Source organism: Dermacentor silvarum, chromosome 4 (assembly GCF_013339745.2).
Source record: "Dermacentor silvarum isolate Dsil-2018 chromosome 4, BIME_Dsil_1.4, whole genome shotgun sequence".
NCBI classification, from domain to species: domain Eukaryota; kingdom Metazoa; phylum Arthropoda; class Arachnida; order Ixodida; family Ixodidae; genus Dermacentor; species Dermacentor silvarum.
In genome coordinates, this window is record NC_051157.2 from 19840274 (window position 1) to 19854925 (window position 14652).

The 14652-nt window shown below is 44.6% G+C and overlaps 1 protein-coding gene across 1 annotated transcript in view; it reads left to right on the top strand.

Moving 5' to 3' along the window:
* LOC119449586 (cadherin-related tumor suppressor-like) overlaps positions 1 to 14652 on the top strand; it is a 105409-nt gene that overhangs the window by 73905 nt on the left and 16852 nt on the right. The window contains 8 exon segments of the mRNA XM_049665148.1: positions 2186 to 2509; positions 4836 to 5069; positions 5855 to 6056; positions 6540 to 7640; positions 9453 to 9633; positions 10039 to 10316; positions 10822 to 12552; positions 14039 to 14278. Coding sequence (XP_049521105.1) covers positions 2186 to 2509; positions 4836 to 5069; positions 5855 to 6056; positions 6540 to 7640; positions 9453 to 9633; positions 10039 to 10316; positions 10822 to 12552; positions 14039 to 14278 — 4291 coding nt within the window.

Consider the following 14652-nt stretch of genomic DNA (forward strand, 5'->3'; position numbering starts at 1 on the left):
AAAACATCAAATAATTACACAGCCAGCGCTTGGACAAGACACACCATGTTTCCGCTTGCACCCTCGGCAAAACAAATTTACCCTTAAGATATTCTGCTCCACGTAAAAAACTGCTTAGCCAAAAAGCCGCTCAGATCTGGCCCCGGCACATTGGGCGGTATATATATTACGCGTCCTGGGCATCCGAACGCCTGAAGGCCGGCAGCAGGCTTGAGACTACTGCGAAAGGACTCGTACCGATTCCGCCCGATAGAGAAAAGCCCCGACGTTCCGCTCAGTCAGCCTTTTTCACCAAATAGCTGAACCTTCCTAAGTGCGCATTCTCGCGTCAGCCGCTCCACGTTCACCAAGAAAAGGCACTTGTTAGCACTGCTATCAGAACTCCAGACTCGGCTAAATTAATATCTGGGGTTTTACGTGCTAAAACCACGATCTGATTATGATGCACGTCGTACCGTGGGGGACTTCGGATTAATGTTGACCCACTGAGGTTCTTTAAAGTGCACCTAAATGTAAGTGCATGAGCGTTTTATTGCAATAAGCATTATACGAACACTTCAGGCGAATTTTCGCCGTTGGCGTCGAAGTGATGTGTGTTTATCTCAACAAAAGACGATACGAACACTGAGTCACAGTGACGGCTCAATTCCACTAGGACGATAACATATACAAAGGAGCACTGTATACACGGCACGTTTTCGTAGAAATGTCCGAGTCCACACTCACTAACATATAACCACATAGACCCACGGAAACGCACAGTTACACATAAACTAATTGTCACATTATATAAAATGATGTACACAATGGTTATTTACAATGATGATGTGACAGAGGCACTTTACATAAATTTGTAGTGATGCTACGAGATGTGTGTTTACAAAAAATGATCACGCGTACAAGATCACGCACACACGGAAATCGCAGGCACGTATAAAGACTATGTATAATCAATGAATACTTTTGATTGGCTGGCTACAAGAACCAGGCTGGTCGGGAATTAAGCCATACGCGTCCATCAGCCACCGACAGGAAATGGCATGACCACTGTCGAAGGAATTCCTCTTCCCCAACGAATAACAACTCCTCTGACAGAAATGACAGTAGGTAGCTCAGAGTAGAGCCTCTCCAGAAGTGGAGACAGCGCGGCGGCGATGTCCCGCGACAACTGCTTCTCAGCGGTTACGCCATAAACAAAAGGCACCCGCAGAAATTAAAAGTCGCGCGAAGATGTAATACGACCAGATGTAATAACGCGGTTAACTCCAAAGCCACGGAAACCAGCACGTGCGGCCCTCCAAAATACCCTATAGCAAGGACGCATTGCAGCATCACATGCTTGTTGGATTCTTGAAGGGGTGGGACACAACGAAGATGGGATGTTCCGTGTATATTTAGGTATATGCATTCATATGTACATTAATGTTCTATATGCGATGTAGATGCTATATGTAATATAGAACCGCCAAAGTGGCTCTGACAAGGTATTGTTTTTTGTAAATGAATTATTCCTCAGAAGTTTTCAAAATGGCAGCGCGCAAAAAAAAAAAAAAAAAAAAAAGTGATGAGGTATTTCATTCAAACCGCGTGCCTGTTATCTTATTAAATCGTCTCAGTCTGTAACACCAAGTGCAACACAATCTTAGTGATCACAATCTGAAATCTAAACCTTGCTGTCGCTGTCAGTTCGGCCAAAACTGACAATTGTTTTTTGCATTCCGCCCCGGAATGCGGCCACCGCGGCCGGGACCGAACCCGCGACCTCGAGCTCTGCAGCGCTACGCCATAGCCACTAAGCTACCGTGGCGAATATCAACTATCAGGACGGGGGAGATATAGCGGCACGATGCTGTACTTGAGCGTGCGTATTGCCGCGCAGGGACTGACTGTGGCGTTTAACGTCCCGAAGCAACACAGCTGGAAGCTCTCAGAGAGGCCATAGTGGAGCTCTCCGAATTAACTTTGTTAGGTTCGTCCAATGATCGGTACACGGCCGCTGCCATCGGAGTGCGGCCGGGAACGGAACACGAATCTGTGCTCGGCAGCCGAACGCCATATAGTCACTGCTGCGGGTATTACAGTACTCTATGCAGGCGCGACTTCTGACTTTGGTGCCTGTGACCACCGGCGTGAAATGATACACAGTGCGCTGATCCATGTCTTCGATCCCTTCTCCACTGTACAGGTGACGGTGACGGTGCTGGACCGCAACGACAGCCCGCCGCGGTTCCAGAACGGTCCGTACACGCTGTCCCTATCCGAGGACACTCCCGTGGGCACCACGGTGGCCGTGCTCGAGGCGCACGACCCCGACCTCGAAGGCAGCGTGCGCTTCGGCATCGCCGGACAGCTGCAGGACTCGAGCGCGGGCGGCCGCTTCGAAGTGGACCCTCTCAGCGGTGCCCTGGTCCTGGCAGAGCCCCTCGACCGGGAGCTGCAGGCGCAGCATCAGTTCCACGTGTCCGCCACCGACGGCGTCCAGTCGCAGGAAGCCTTGGTCACCATCGAGGCAAGTTTTGCGATTCAACAGCTCACGTAGTTTGAACAGTATTCGATCGTGCGCAACTATCGAAAGCCAATATAACGTATACGTCTGCGCGAATCCTGCAGCGTATTATCCCAGTTCAATATGTGGAACGCGTTGGACTTAGCGAGCACGTGGTCGTGTTGTACTCGCGTTTATGCGGCGACCACATTGTTTTCGATTAATACGTGAAGGCACAGTTCGTGCGACTAGAACTTCCGTCCTGCGGCTACAATACATCAGGCGTTTTTTTGCTCTGGGCAATCGGTTTATAATAAACAGAGAGGCATGAACTGCAACATGAGTACTCCAGCGGCGACGTTACGTATAGTGCGGTTAACGAACTTAATTAAAACACTACAGTGTGGTGCTGCGGCCCAGAATCTGAACCGAAACCTGTACGCAGGAAAACTAAGCACAATAATTCATAAGTCGGGTTAACATTGGTTGAAAAATAAATATGTGCTGCTGCTGAAGCCCCCGCAGTTTGCTGCTAGATTACGGCGTTCTCTTGGCGTAACGACCCAGAACCGTTCGGCTGGAACCAAGCAGTAATCGGTGCTTTTAAACGCCCGACGTAATGGACGTGTCCTGCTCCATTTTCCGCGACGTCTTTAGACTGGCGGCATCCATTGTCAACCCGACGCCACCAAAGCGCCTCACCGCACGGACACAAGCGGCATCAAACTCGTGACGATCGTCTCTGGGTCACGACGATCCGTTCGAGAGCAGTCCGATCGGCTGTCACGTGGCTACCTACGGCTATGGTGGCGCCTTCTTAATGCTCGGCAGAAATGCGAGATTGCTCCTCTTTTGAGAGTTGTGCGAGCGTCCCCACACGATGTTCATTTTCAGAGCCCATAAATCGATCCCCTGTGCGTTTTATTGCTCCAGTCCCGTAGGCGCACTAACTGGGCGTTCGCTGACCGCGCCGTGCACAAAGCCCTGAAACTGGCTCTACGACCGGTGTACAAGTGCCTCGAGGCTAGCTGCTTCACGCGTGTTTACAGCCGTTCACAGGAAGAGGGCGCCGTGACACTCATTCTCGTCGGTTTATATTGGTGCGCGTTTCTTTCGCGACTCGCGGGGCAAAGGCGGCCGAGCGGGCGTCAAACCGGTAGGTGCCTGGCGGAGAAGCGGGCTCTAAGGGTTGACCTCTGAAATTCGTGACGACTGCCTGGGCGGATTTGCGCTAAGTCGTCGGGGGAGGTGCTGTTTAATTGCGGTAGCGTTCGTAGGTGTAGTCAACCGCAAAAGCTTCGCTTCACAGGCACACAGTCACGCACACAAGCGGTCGCGATGTGTTGTTTATTCTGAATGCGGAATGCCAGTTGCTGGTACTAGTGCAGCTGCTAGTTTCAAAATTCTTTGTAAGTGGACATCACTTGAGAACTTCTCGACTTGCAATATGTGTCCTAATGTTATCACTAAGAATGTTAATTAATTAGTGGAATTTTCTTAGTCAATTACGCATTTCGATTTCTCTTGCAAGTGATGTCACCTTTATCAGTAATCCATGCTCGCGGATTGCGTTAAATTTGTGATATGTGCTTAGATTAAAAAATTTTCTTAAGAAAAAAAATTCACCTCGTTGGCTAACTAGTCAGATGAAGTAACACAAATTAGTTTTACACACACTTCCAATTTAGTTGGATTTAACAGTTATCTAAATAAACATCTGCAGTGTGAGTGCCTCGAAGTGGCCCAGCTGTGTGAACTTGTAGATGATGCAACTCTCATTAGTGAAATCGAGAGTTATGAATCGAAATGCACTGCTCATGTCAGCAACACTGGGGCATCACACTATCATACCTGGGCAATAGCAAAACAAGTTGTCAGGTATATTTGCAACAATTCAACAATGAGTTTAGTATGTGGTCTGTTTCAGAGGGAGACAAACCTGTGCATAACAAGCATCACACATACTTGGCCCACACCTTTTCAAAAACATATCGGAGATGCAACCAATATTATTTGTTTTCTTCTTTCTAACTTGTTATTCATTAGTTTTTTTTTTTAAGTACAGTGTCAAAAAAAAAAAAAGGATAAGGTTAATCCATGAAGGCAGCATCAGTCTGAATGGCAGAAAATTAGCTTTTTGTTATATTCTTGTCTTGAAAAAATTGGAAGTCTACAGTCCGTGTTATTTGTTTGCTTGTCTGTTTCCCTAAGGAATAAGCTTAACAATGAGGTCATTAACTGATGTTAACTATTTGTGTTTATGGGTTTGTACAGACTGCTTCACACCTTGAGTATGCACTTCACTGTAGCATTGTTGTCTGAGCAGAGCCGACTTGTGGTATTTGTGCAGGTACTGGATACAAATGACAACTTGCCACTGTTTGGGGAAGCTGCCTACTCATTTGACTTATGGGAGGACACACAGAGGGGTGCACAGGTTGGAGCTGTGTCTGCCACAGACACTGACATGGGACTCAACCGGCAAGTCAGCTACTCAGTGCTCAGTGACTGGGCTAACGACGTCTTCTCCCTCAACCCTCAGACTGGCGTTTTTACGCTCACATCGCACCTGGACTATGAACAGGTATGCAGGCATAGTAAAAGAAGCTTTCATACACATTTGCTTTTGCATACTGCAAAATTCTCAGCTGTGGAAACTATTTTTCAATTGACAATGCATGGTGATATGAGCATTTTCTTTGAAACGACGCATTGGCTCATGCCATCAAATTCATTCTTTTTTGCCTTTCTGTTGCATCTTAATATTTAAATGCTTTTAATTTGTTTTGACTGGGTAGTGTGCCATCTTGTGGTGTAGTGATTGTTGCTGATTGTTCACACTAGTTGATCTATGATTCGAGAGCTTTTCTACAACTACAATGAGTCTGCATTAACTTTTCCCACCGTACCAAATGTTGCACACAATTGGCTAAAATTATTTTAATGAGGGAGCACATTGCAGGAGCTTGCATTTTCTAAACATGCATGGTCACATAAGGCAAAATGTGTGTTCTGTACAACATGCTTTCATCCTAAGTCCACAGGCATTCAAAAATGTGCCAGCTTACACAAAATTTACAATTTTCCAATGAACAGCCTAAATTACAATTTATTTATTAGAAAAAAAAAAAAAGACGGTAGAGTTGTGGCATTGCAGGTTTTTATGTATGTATAATGTGCAGAAGCTAAATCAACTGTTAGAGCATATACTTATGTGCTGTGTGCTATATAGTATGGTTTCGAGCACTGTGAACAAGACAGCACAAAGTGGCATCAAACATTGATGCAGAGCTACGGTGGATATTTTTATGCAACCTTGTTGCAAAAAAGAATCAACTTCTCTTTTATTATCTTTTTTTTTTGTTTCAGCACCAGCACTATGTGTTGGTTGTACAAGCGCAAGATTCTGGCACACCGAGCCTGTCCTCAACTGCTACTGTATACATGAATGTCATGGATTTGAATGACAATGCACCTCTGTTCGACCCCATGAGCTACAGTGACGAGGTGTTTGAAAACGTCACTGTTGGATCCAGTTTACTGCGTGTCAGTGCTACAGACCTTGACTCAGGCAAGTGCACAAGTTTTCAAAAGTAGTGATACTGAAACCATAACTTCATCCCAGTAATGTAGTGTTGAGACGGAGCTGTTAACTTTAAGCCTTGCTGTAAACAAATGAGTTAGACTCACTGGAGGCAGTAATAGCTATAACTGTAGTCTTGCCTGTTGCAGGTGATGAAGCATTAGATAGCTAGGGAAATCACCTCTAGCTCTGATTATCAGTGCTTTTATTTAACATGCCATGATCAATAGAATGTAGGTCTACAATGAGACAGCACAAGTGCTAATTACTTGTGCTGTTTATGTCAGCAGCAATATTGCTAGAGAGAGTATTATGAAGAGAGCTGGGTGCGTAAAGGCATCTATACTAGATTATGCAGAAAGCTATTACACTATTGTTTCATTGTCGAGGTAGCTAGAATGTTAAATTTTCAGGCAGCAAATGCTATGAGGTTCAGTGTGCTTATTCTAAGCTGTCTTTCTTAATGTGCAGGTGACAATGGACGCATCGTGTACAGTATAGTTGAGGGCGACCCAGATGGTCATCTAGCCATCGAAGCAAATGGGACCATAATAACACGTATGCCATTGGATCGAGAAAAGAAGTCGCTGTACAGCCTTATAGTGCGGGCAACTGACCAAGCCATAGAAGTTCATCGCCGCCTTTCAAGCAGTGTCCAGGTGACCATTGTGCTCAAGGACGTCAATGACATGGTGCCCGAGTTTGTCACGCCAAATGTGACCAGTGTGCAAGAGAATGCACCAGCAAACAGCATCGTCATGGCAGTCAAAGCAGTGGACAGTGATGAAGGCAGAAACAGTTACGTGGAGTACAGTCTGTCACCAGAACACAGCTTCTCACTGGGCCCTGTTGATGGCCTGCTTCGCGTCAAAGGTCCCTTGGACCGGGAACAGAGGGCCAGTTATGAATTACTTGTAACAGCTCGAGACAGGGGTCATCCAGTGCGCTCTGCTTCCCAAAGGCTACGAGTGATATTGCTTGACGAAAACGACAACAGCCCTGTGTTTGATCCACGACAATACAGCGCGGCAGTGTCCGAGAATGCCAGCCTTGGAACCAGTGTGCTCCAGGTGTCTGCCACAGATCAAGATGAGGGTGCCTCAGGCCAGGTGCGCTACTCGATCATTGCGGGTGACCCGAACCATGACTTTGAAGTCGGCCAGGACACTGGTGTGCTACGAGTACGCCGAGCGCTTGACTACGAGCGCCGGACACGATATCTGCTCACCGTCCAAGCAGAAGACTGTGCTGGTGCTGGAGGCACAGAGCTGCGTTTTGACACAGCCACTGTGACTATAGCTGTGACAGACGTGAATGATAATGCTCCGGCATTTGTGGATTCTCCTTATGAATTGCATGTTGTGGAAAATGCAGCTACGCCTGTGGTGCTCCTCACGCTCAGTGCACATGATGCAGACCACGTGCCTAGTGGTCCACTCTATTACCGCCTGGAAGAAAGCAATCAGGGACTGTTTCGTGTGAACAGCTCTACTGGTGAGCTCTCCCTTGTGCAATCACTTGACCGAGAAGTCAAGGACCGATACCAGCTCACTGTCCTTGCAGTGGACTCAGGTGAGTTCCACTCTGCCCTATATGGTAGAAATTAAATGTGTTAGACCAACAGATATCCTAACAGCAAGTGCAGCTCTAACATGACCAATTATTACAATCTGACTGTGACTAAAATGCATGCAAGACACATAGATGTCAAATTTCTGCTTTGCTGTAAGATGAAGGGATTACAGTTTTCTCATAATCATAATTTGTTTGAAAAGTATAAAACATAGTCTTAATAAAATACAGCACTTTCAATTTGCATTGATACACATTCTTACATTGCGTCAACAAATGCCCCAAACTATGTTCTAAGGGCACTCTCTCACTGCATAGTCAAATTTATTGGGATTCTGTTATATAATGACAGAATGCACCATATTGCATGATTTTCTGATGCTAATGTAGCACATTAAGGAGGCAAACTCTAAAAATCAGATACATAATGCATTATCTTGTGACGTGAAAGCTTGTCAGAACATTGATCACGGAGGTCCTAATTTTTTGGTCATCATGGAGCTCTTCACCCACTCACAGGTTATTCAGGAGACTGCAGAGTAATGTTTATAGTGACTAAAGTATCTTGCATTTGCAGCTGCTATGATCATGATTTGTGAAGGTGCTTTAAATGTCATTCACTGTTTGACATACAAGAAAAGTAATGTTACATGCAAGAAAAGAGAGCTCTGAACTCAGGTTCAGTACATGACATCAGTTAAGCCTAGTTCAATGACCCATTTTTATGTTTTCAAGTTAACATGGTTACCACAGCTTCACAGAATATATAGCTCTCTCAAATTTCATGCCACACACCTGCTTTGTATACATAATGAGCAACACCAATGCACCTCTGCAGTTGTCCCAATAGATTCTTTGTATGCTTTCAAGGATCACTGGACGTGCACGAGCCATTCTTTGAACACCTTTTGTCATCATAGGTACAACGAAAAGTTTGAGAAACAAAAATGAATAGTTCTTATATTTTTCCTGAGATAATGCATTAGCACTACGTGATAGAGTTGACATTTTGGTTGAGCATTTAGCAACACACCATTATCAGCACTTTCCAAATGCATAAACTCCATATGCCCTTTAAAAACGGTCTTCTACACACTCTCACATTGCTTCTATTGTTCCCCACTCCTCTACTCTTTGGCTGTGACCCCTCCCCACTACTCTTCACACGTTACTTCCGTTTGCACATCTATTTGCATTCCCTTGAGGTTTATCTACTACCACTTGCTCATCTTGTCTGCTTTTAAAAAAAATAATGGGTGATGATAGTGTAGTGTTCAAAAATTCCACCATTAAACGGCACCAGGATGCATAACTATCAACAACAATAATAAAAAAAGCCTTACATTATTAACAACAGAAGTTATTGCAGCGGCCTGTTATTTAGTGGAGACAGTTGACAAGCCTGTAATTACACCATTCGACAAAAATTGCTTTAACTGCTGCTAAAACTGTATTGTTTCTAGTTTCTCACATTTTGCTGCATGCCATCACCATTACTGTTACCAGTCAGTGCTGCCAACTTCTACGTGCTTGATTTTGAGAAATTCTGCGAGTTTTCATGCACTTTTCAAAGTAACAGCAGTAGGTGTGGACATTTCGATATAAAAAGATTTTTCTCGCACTACAATGGAATATGCCCATAGAAATCGATTACCAGTCCCTCTGAGCCTTGAATGTGATGCTGTGCACGGCGATGCACTTTTGAACAGAATGTGGAATGAGAATGGAAACTATAAATGCTAGTGCATCTAAGGCGGCATTGGATAACTGACGTTTATTCTAACAAATACATTTTCTTACATTGAATTACAGGCAGTCCAAGGCAGACTGGAACAGGAACAGTTAATGTTCTTGTGAGCGACATCAACGACAATGCCCCTCGGTTTGAACGTAGTCGCTACATTGTTACACTGCCAGAGAACCAACCAGTGAACACACCTCTTGCAACCATCACAGCCACTGATGCAGATACTGGAAGGAATGCCCAGATCAGGTTAGTGACAGATATTGAGGGGTACGCTGATGCCCACCACACTCATTCATTGTGTTTTATCATGCGCATGTATAGCTTGCGATCTAAGCCAAGGCATTTAATGTCAGCTGTGCACGCTACCACAGAACTGTGTACAGTGGTAGAACGAAATAAAGCAGGTGAATTTAACAGAATCTTGCTTAATTCTTGCTCAATTATATTTGTACCTACTACATATGTACTAGCAAGAAAACAAGAATGGTACGCAGAATGCTAATTTCTGATGAACAACAACAGCATGAAGAACTATTACAGGTTGCAGTTCTTGATTGCACTGCACTGATGCAGATTCTAAAATATATACAACTAAATATGCTGCTAAAATTGCATTATGTGTTAAAACGGCCTGTATGTGTATGATTTCAGGTATTCCCTGCGTGGTGAGAATGCGAGCCAGTTTCGAGTGGACCCGGATAATGGCATTATCACAGCCCAGGCCCCTATGGACCATGAGGAGTGTGAACGCTACGTGCTTCAACTTGTTGCTGAAGACCATGGTCTGACACAACGTCACACGGCAGCTACAGAGATCATTGTCCTTGTCACAGATGAGAATGACAACAGGCCAGTATTCAGCAAAAACAACTTGACAGTCGTCATTCCGGACACATCTGATACAGGCAAGACACAAATACTATATTATTAAAATTATGCACAAAGTAACTCAACCTTTAAACATGTGATATACAATGATACGATTCTATTTTGCATTTATTTACTTGCTGTAAAGAGCAAGGAGGGTGGCAAACATATGTGCTCTAGCCTATTTGGGACATATTGTTCGTACCTTTATTGGTTGCATTGTTTCTGTTTAGCGCTTGCGAGGAGCAATGAAATCGAGAGAATTATTTTTTTGCTGTAACTTTCATTGCTTTCAAGTACAGCTAGATTTCTAGCTCGCCCATTGAAATTATCGAAAGTTACGGAATAAATGCTTCTTTAAGGATTTTGCAGATTGGGAAATACTTGTGCATTATTCTTGAATTTGTTTATGCAAAAGAAAGCCCCCTAGCATCCATATAGAGATCATGAAGGTACTTTGTAAGTTCAGAAGCATGTGGCTAGGCATGACATGTAATGTTCTTTTTGCTGATAAAAAGTTGCATGCCAGTGAAAGGCTGCTAACATCTGCTGTTTTCACAGTCGCAGGCCATTTTATCCTGGGTGCCCAAGCACAAGACATGGACTCTGGTGCAAACGGACGGCTGATTTTCCACCTATCTGGACCAGATGCGGAAAAGTTCCAAATCAACCAGGAGACGGGGATTGTGCGACTGGCCAAGAAGTTGCCGGCAGGGCAGAAAAAGGATGTCGCCTACCACTTTCAGATCCATGCCACAGATCAAGGCAAAGTTCCAATGTCGTCTAGCGCCAGTGTTCGTGCATCTATTGCCAGCAGCAACCTGTTCCCCAAGTTTCAGTCAGGCACAGTGAACAGGCTTACATTGTCTGAAGGTGGAATTGGAAGCAAAGGACAAGTGCTGACGACAATATCCGCGACATCTCCCAAAGCTGGGCCTGCTGCCAGAATCAACTATTACATTGCAGGGGGAAACAATGGTGGTGCATTTGCATTAAATCCGACAACTGGAGATCTCAGAGTTGTGCACGGTGAAGTGCTTGATTTGGAAACAATGCCCAGAATGCAACTGTGGCTGGCAGCTGGTGACAGTGATGACCCAATGCTAAGCAGTGCAACAAGGATCGACATAGAGCTGACTGATGTGAATGACAACGTGCCAGAGTTTGAACAAGATCTGTACAATACCTCAGTAAGGGAAGAGCAGCTTCCAGGTCAGCTGGTTGCAAAACTCTATGCACGTGATGCTGACAGTGACAAGAATGGAAGAGTGAGATACAAACTGCGACCCATGACGGCAAAGGAGAGCACTGCATCACTGCCGTTTGAACTAAATGCCAATACGGGTGAACTGCGCACAACAGCTCGCCTGGACCGCGAACAGGTTGCCTCCTACCAATTCCTGGTGGAAGCCAGTGATCATGGGAGTCCGAGTTTAACCGGAACTGCCACTGTTGTTGTAACTGTGACAGACAAAAACGACAACCCACCTCGTTTTACCAGGCTCTTCAGCGTTAACGTAACTGAAAATGCTCCCATTGGATCCTTTGTCATTCAAGTAACTTCTTCTGATAGAGATGCTGCTGAAAATGCAAATGCAACATACAGTTTCACGGAGAACCCTGGCGAGCGATTTGCCATTGACCCATACTCAGGAAATGTGACCGTTGCAGGCCTGCTGGATCGGGAACTGCATGAAGAATACCTCCTTAAGGTAGCCGCTGTTGATGGATCTTGGAAAGCCGAGACACCACTGACTATCTCTCTTCATGACATGAATGATAATGCACCACGGTTCCTGCAACCTGTGTACAGGTTCAGGCTTGCTGAGCTACAGCAGGCAGGAGCCTTCATTGGGCATGTATCGGCAATGGATGCAGACAAAGCTGGCCCCAATGCTGCCATTACATATGCACTTCGACATCCATCGGATTTCTTCCGCTTGGACCCTACCTCTGGTGGTCTGCTCAGTAAGCAGCCACTTCGCTACAGACGTTCTCCAAGGGGGATGGCGTCACCAGAAAACCAGCACATCCTACGTGTAGTGGCCACAGACCATGGGAAGCCACCACTGTCATCGGAGGCTACAATTTACATCAATGTTGTTGATGCTAACAACCACATGCCCAAATTTGACAAGGCAGCATACTTTTCACCGCTTCCATACAATGCTGTTGTTGGACTATCTGTGCTTCAAGTCACTGCAAGGGACGAGCAAGATGTAGGCATCAATGCAGAGTTGGTTTACAGCGTTACTGATGGCAATGGAACTGGTCTTCTTGATGTGCATCCATCATCTGGTAATTATGAGTATTTATTTATGGGGATTTAAAGTCTCTGATTCGCTTAGTGGCCTATAAGGGACACTGTAATGGAGGGCAAAAGAACCGAAACCTGGGTACGTTGGCATACAATAATCTTGAGAACCAAGCGCCAACAGAGACAAGGAGTGATCAAAGAAAAGTCAAACAACAGCGTTACTTGTAGCTAACAAACAATTATTAGAAGAAAACAGTACATATATAGCCATACAGGTACAACCGCACATGTGCTTTCATTACATATTCTTGAAAAAATAAATAGAACCAGATGAAAGGACTTTCTTCGATCATCCCCCGTCTGTTGGCGCCTAATTGGTCCTTAAGATGAATGTAGTGGAGGGCTTCAGACTAACTTGGCCGTCTAGAGCTCTTCAAATTGCACATAAAGTACACAAGCACTCTCGCATTCTACCTCCATCCCAGTTCAGTCACCATGGCCTATTATTACCTTATTGTGTTCAGTAGAAGTAGGCCCTAGCCACTGAGCCATCGCAGTGGGTACCTGGTATAATTGTTCAGCATGCTACTTCTTGGCGAGGCAGGTTGGCGCATTTGGGTCTCGTTTTGCACCCAAACATCCTTGAAATTGAAGGCAGTAATAAAGATGGTCTGGTCAGAACCAAAGTTTAATTAAACTTGCTACTTGGCCATCATTGTGTCTAAATTGTGATCACAAATAGGAACAGCATGTTCAAGCACTGCCAATTAGAGGCAACAGTACTTATCCTACAGCTGGATTTGATCTTTTTCTTCAGATATGCCAGCCATTTATTCATTTATAGTGAACTTGATTGGCATTTGATCAGCCTTTATCAAAACCCATCTGTTCAGAATTGCTGGCAGCTTTCATTCTCATTCCACTAGATTTAATCACAAAAGAAGTGTGTGAGTGAAAGTGAGCGCAAAAGTTACCTTTTTCAATGTCAAAAATGCCTGTAATATGTTAGTGTTGATATCAGCTTTGTGAAAGCAAGTTCATCACTGCTGAGTAAGCTAAGCACAACAGGCTTGTAAGCAGCAATAGCATGAACTGTGTCCTTTAGCTGGCAATTGGGGCTGCTAGCAAGGCATGAGAGCCAGCTTTAGCAGTAGTTTAAATGTTCCTTTTTCTGCTTGAGAGAACTTATGATACTAAATTTAATGCCTTGTTATGAGAGGGTTCCTGGGAACTGTGAGCAACTGCTTTTCTAAAAAAGCAACTATGAACTTAGGTGCAGTTGTGAATGTGTAAACTCGGCAGAACATATTAAACAAACATATTAACTTCAAATTCCATGTATATAAGCTACATCTCTCAAACCAGTTCTTCCAAATTTTAAGAGAACTTTGCTGCAAGGATTCTGTAGATAATAAACAAATATTATTATCTATGACTGTTTAGTACATTGCATATACTAAACAGTCATCAAACCTCCAGCTTGCAACTGTAATCTCATGACGCTGTATTCATCTTTTTTTTCCCCAGGATGGTTAACAGTAGCCAAACCACTGCCAAGATACCAGGGCCAGAAGTTTGTCCTAAAGGTCAAAGCTACAGATCAAGGAGTGCCACCCAAGACAGCTGATGCAGTGGTGTCCATTGTTATCACAGCAGAGAACCAGTTCAACCCAGTGTTCAGTGCACTAAGCTACCAGATTATCATCCCTGAAAATGAACCCGTTGGCTCTGAGCTGCTTACCGTTTCTGCCACAGATGCTGACACAGGTAACCTTCTATGTTTTTTCCACTGTTGGGTCCACATAATCTAGTGAACTCTGGTGATAGAGGCAGGTTAGCTGTTGTGCATTTTCATGCCATTTTTTATTCATGGTACCGTTAGAAACTAAGTAAATTAATTGCGCAAAGCTAGCCACGAAGCAGAAAGTAGCACGAACAACAAGGACTAGTGCAGACTGTTAACTTTCTAGACGTCTGTGCTAGTCCTCATAGTTCATGTTCGCTTCCCACTGTTTATTCTTTCTTTCTTGTAATAAACCAGCTAGCCTCAAACAGTCTTACTGGATTGCAGAGAAGGCAAGCTTTTACAAATGAGGTCGAGAAGACACAAGCATTGCCAGTTGTGATATGTGAAGTGCACA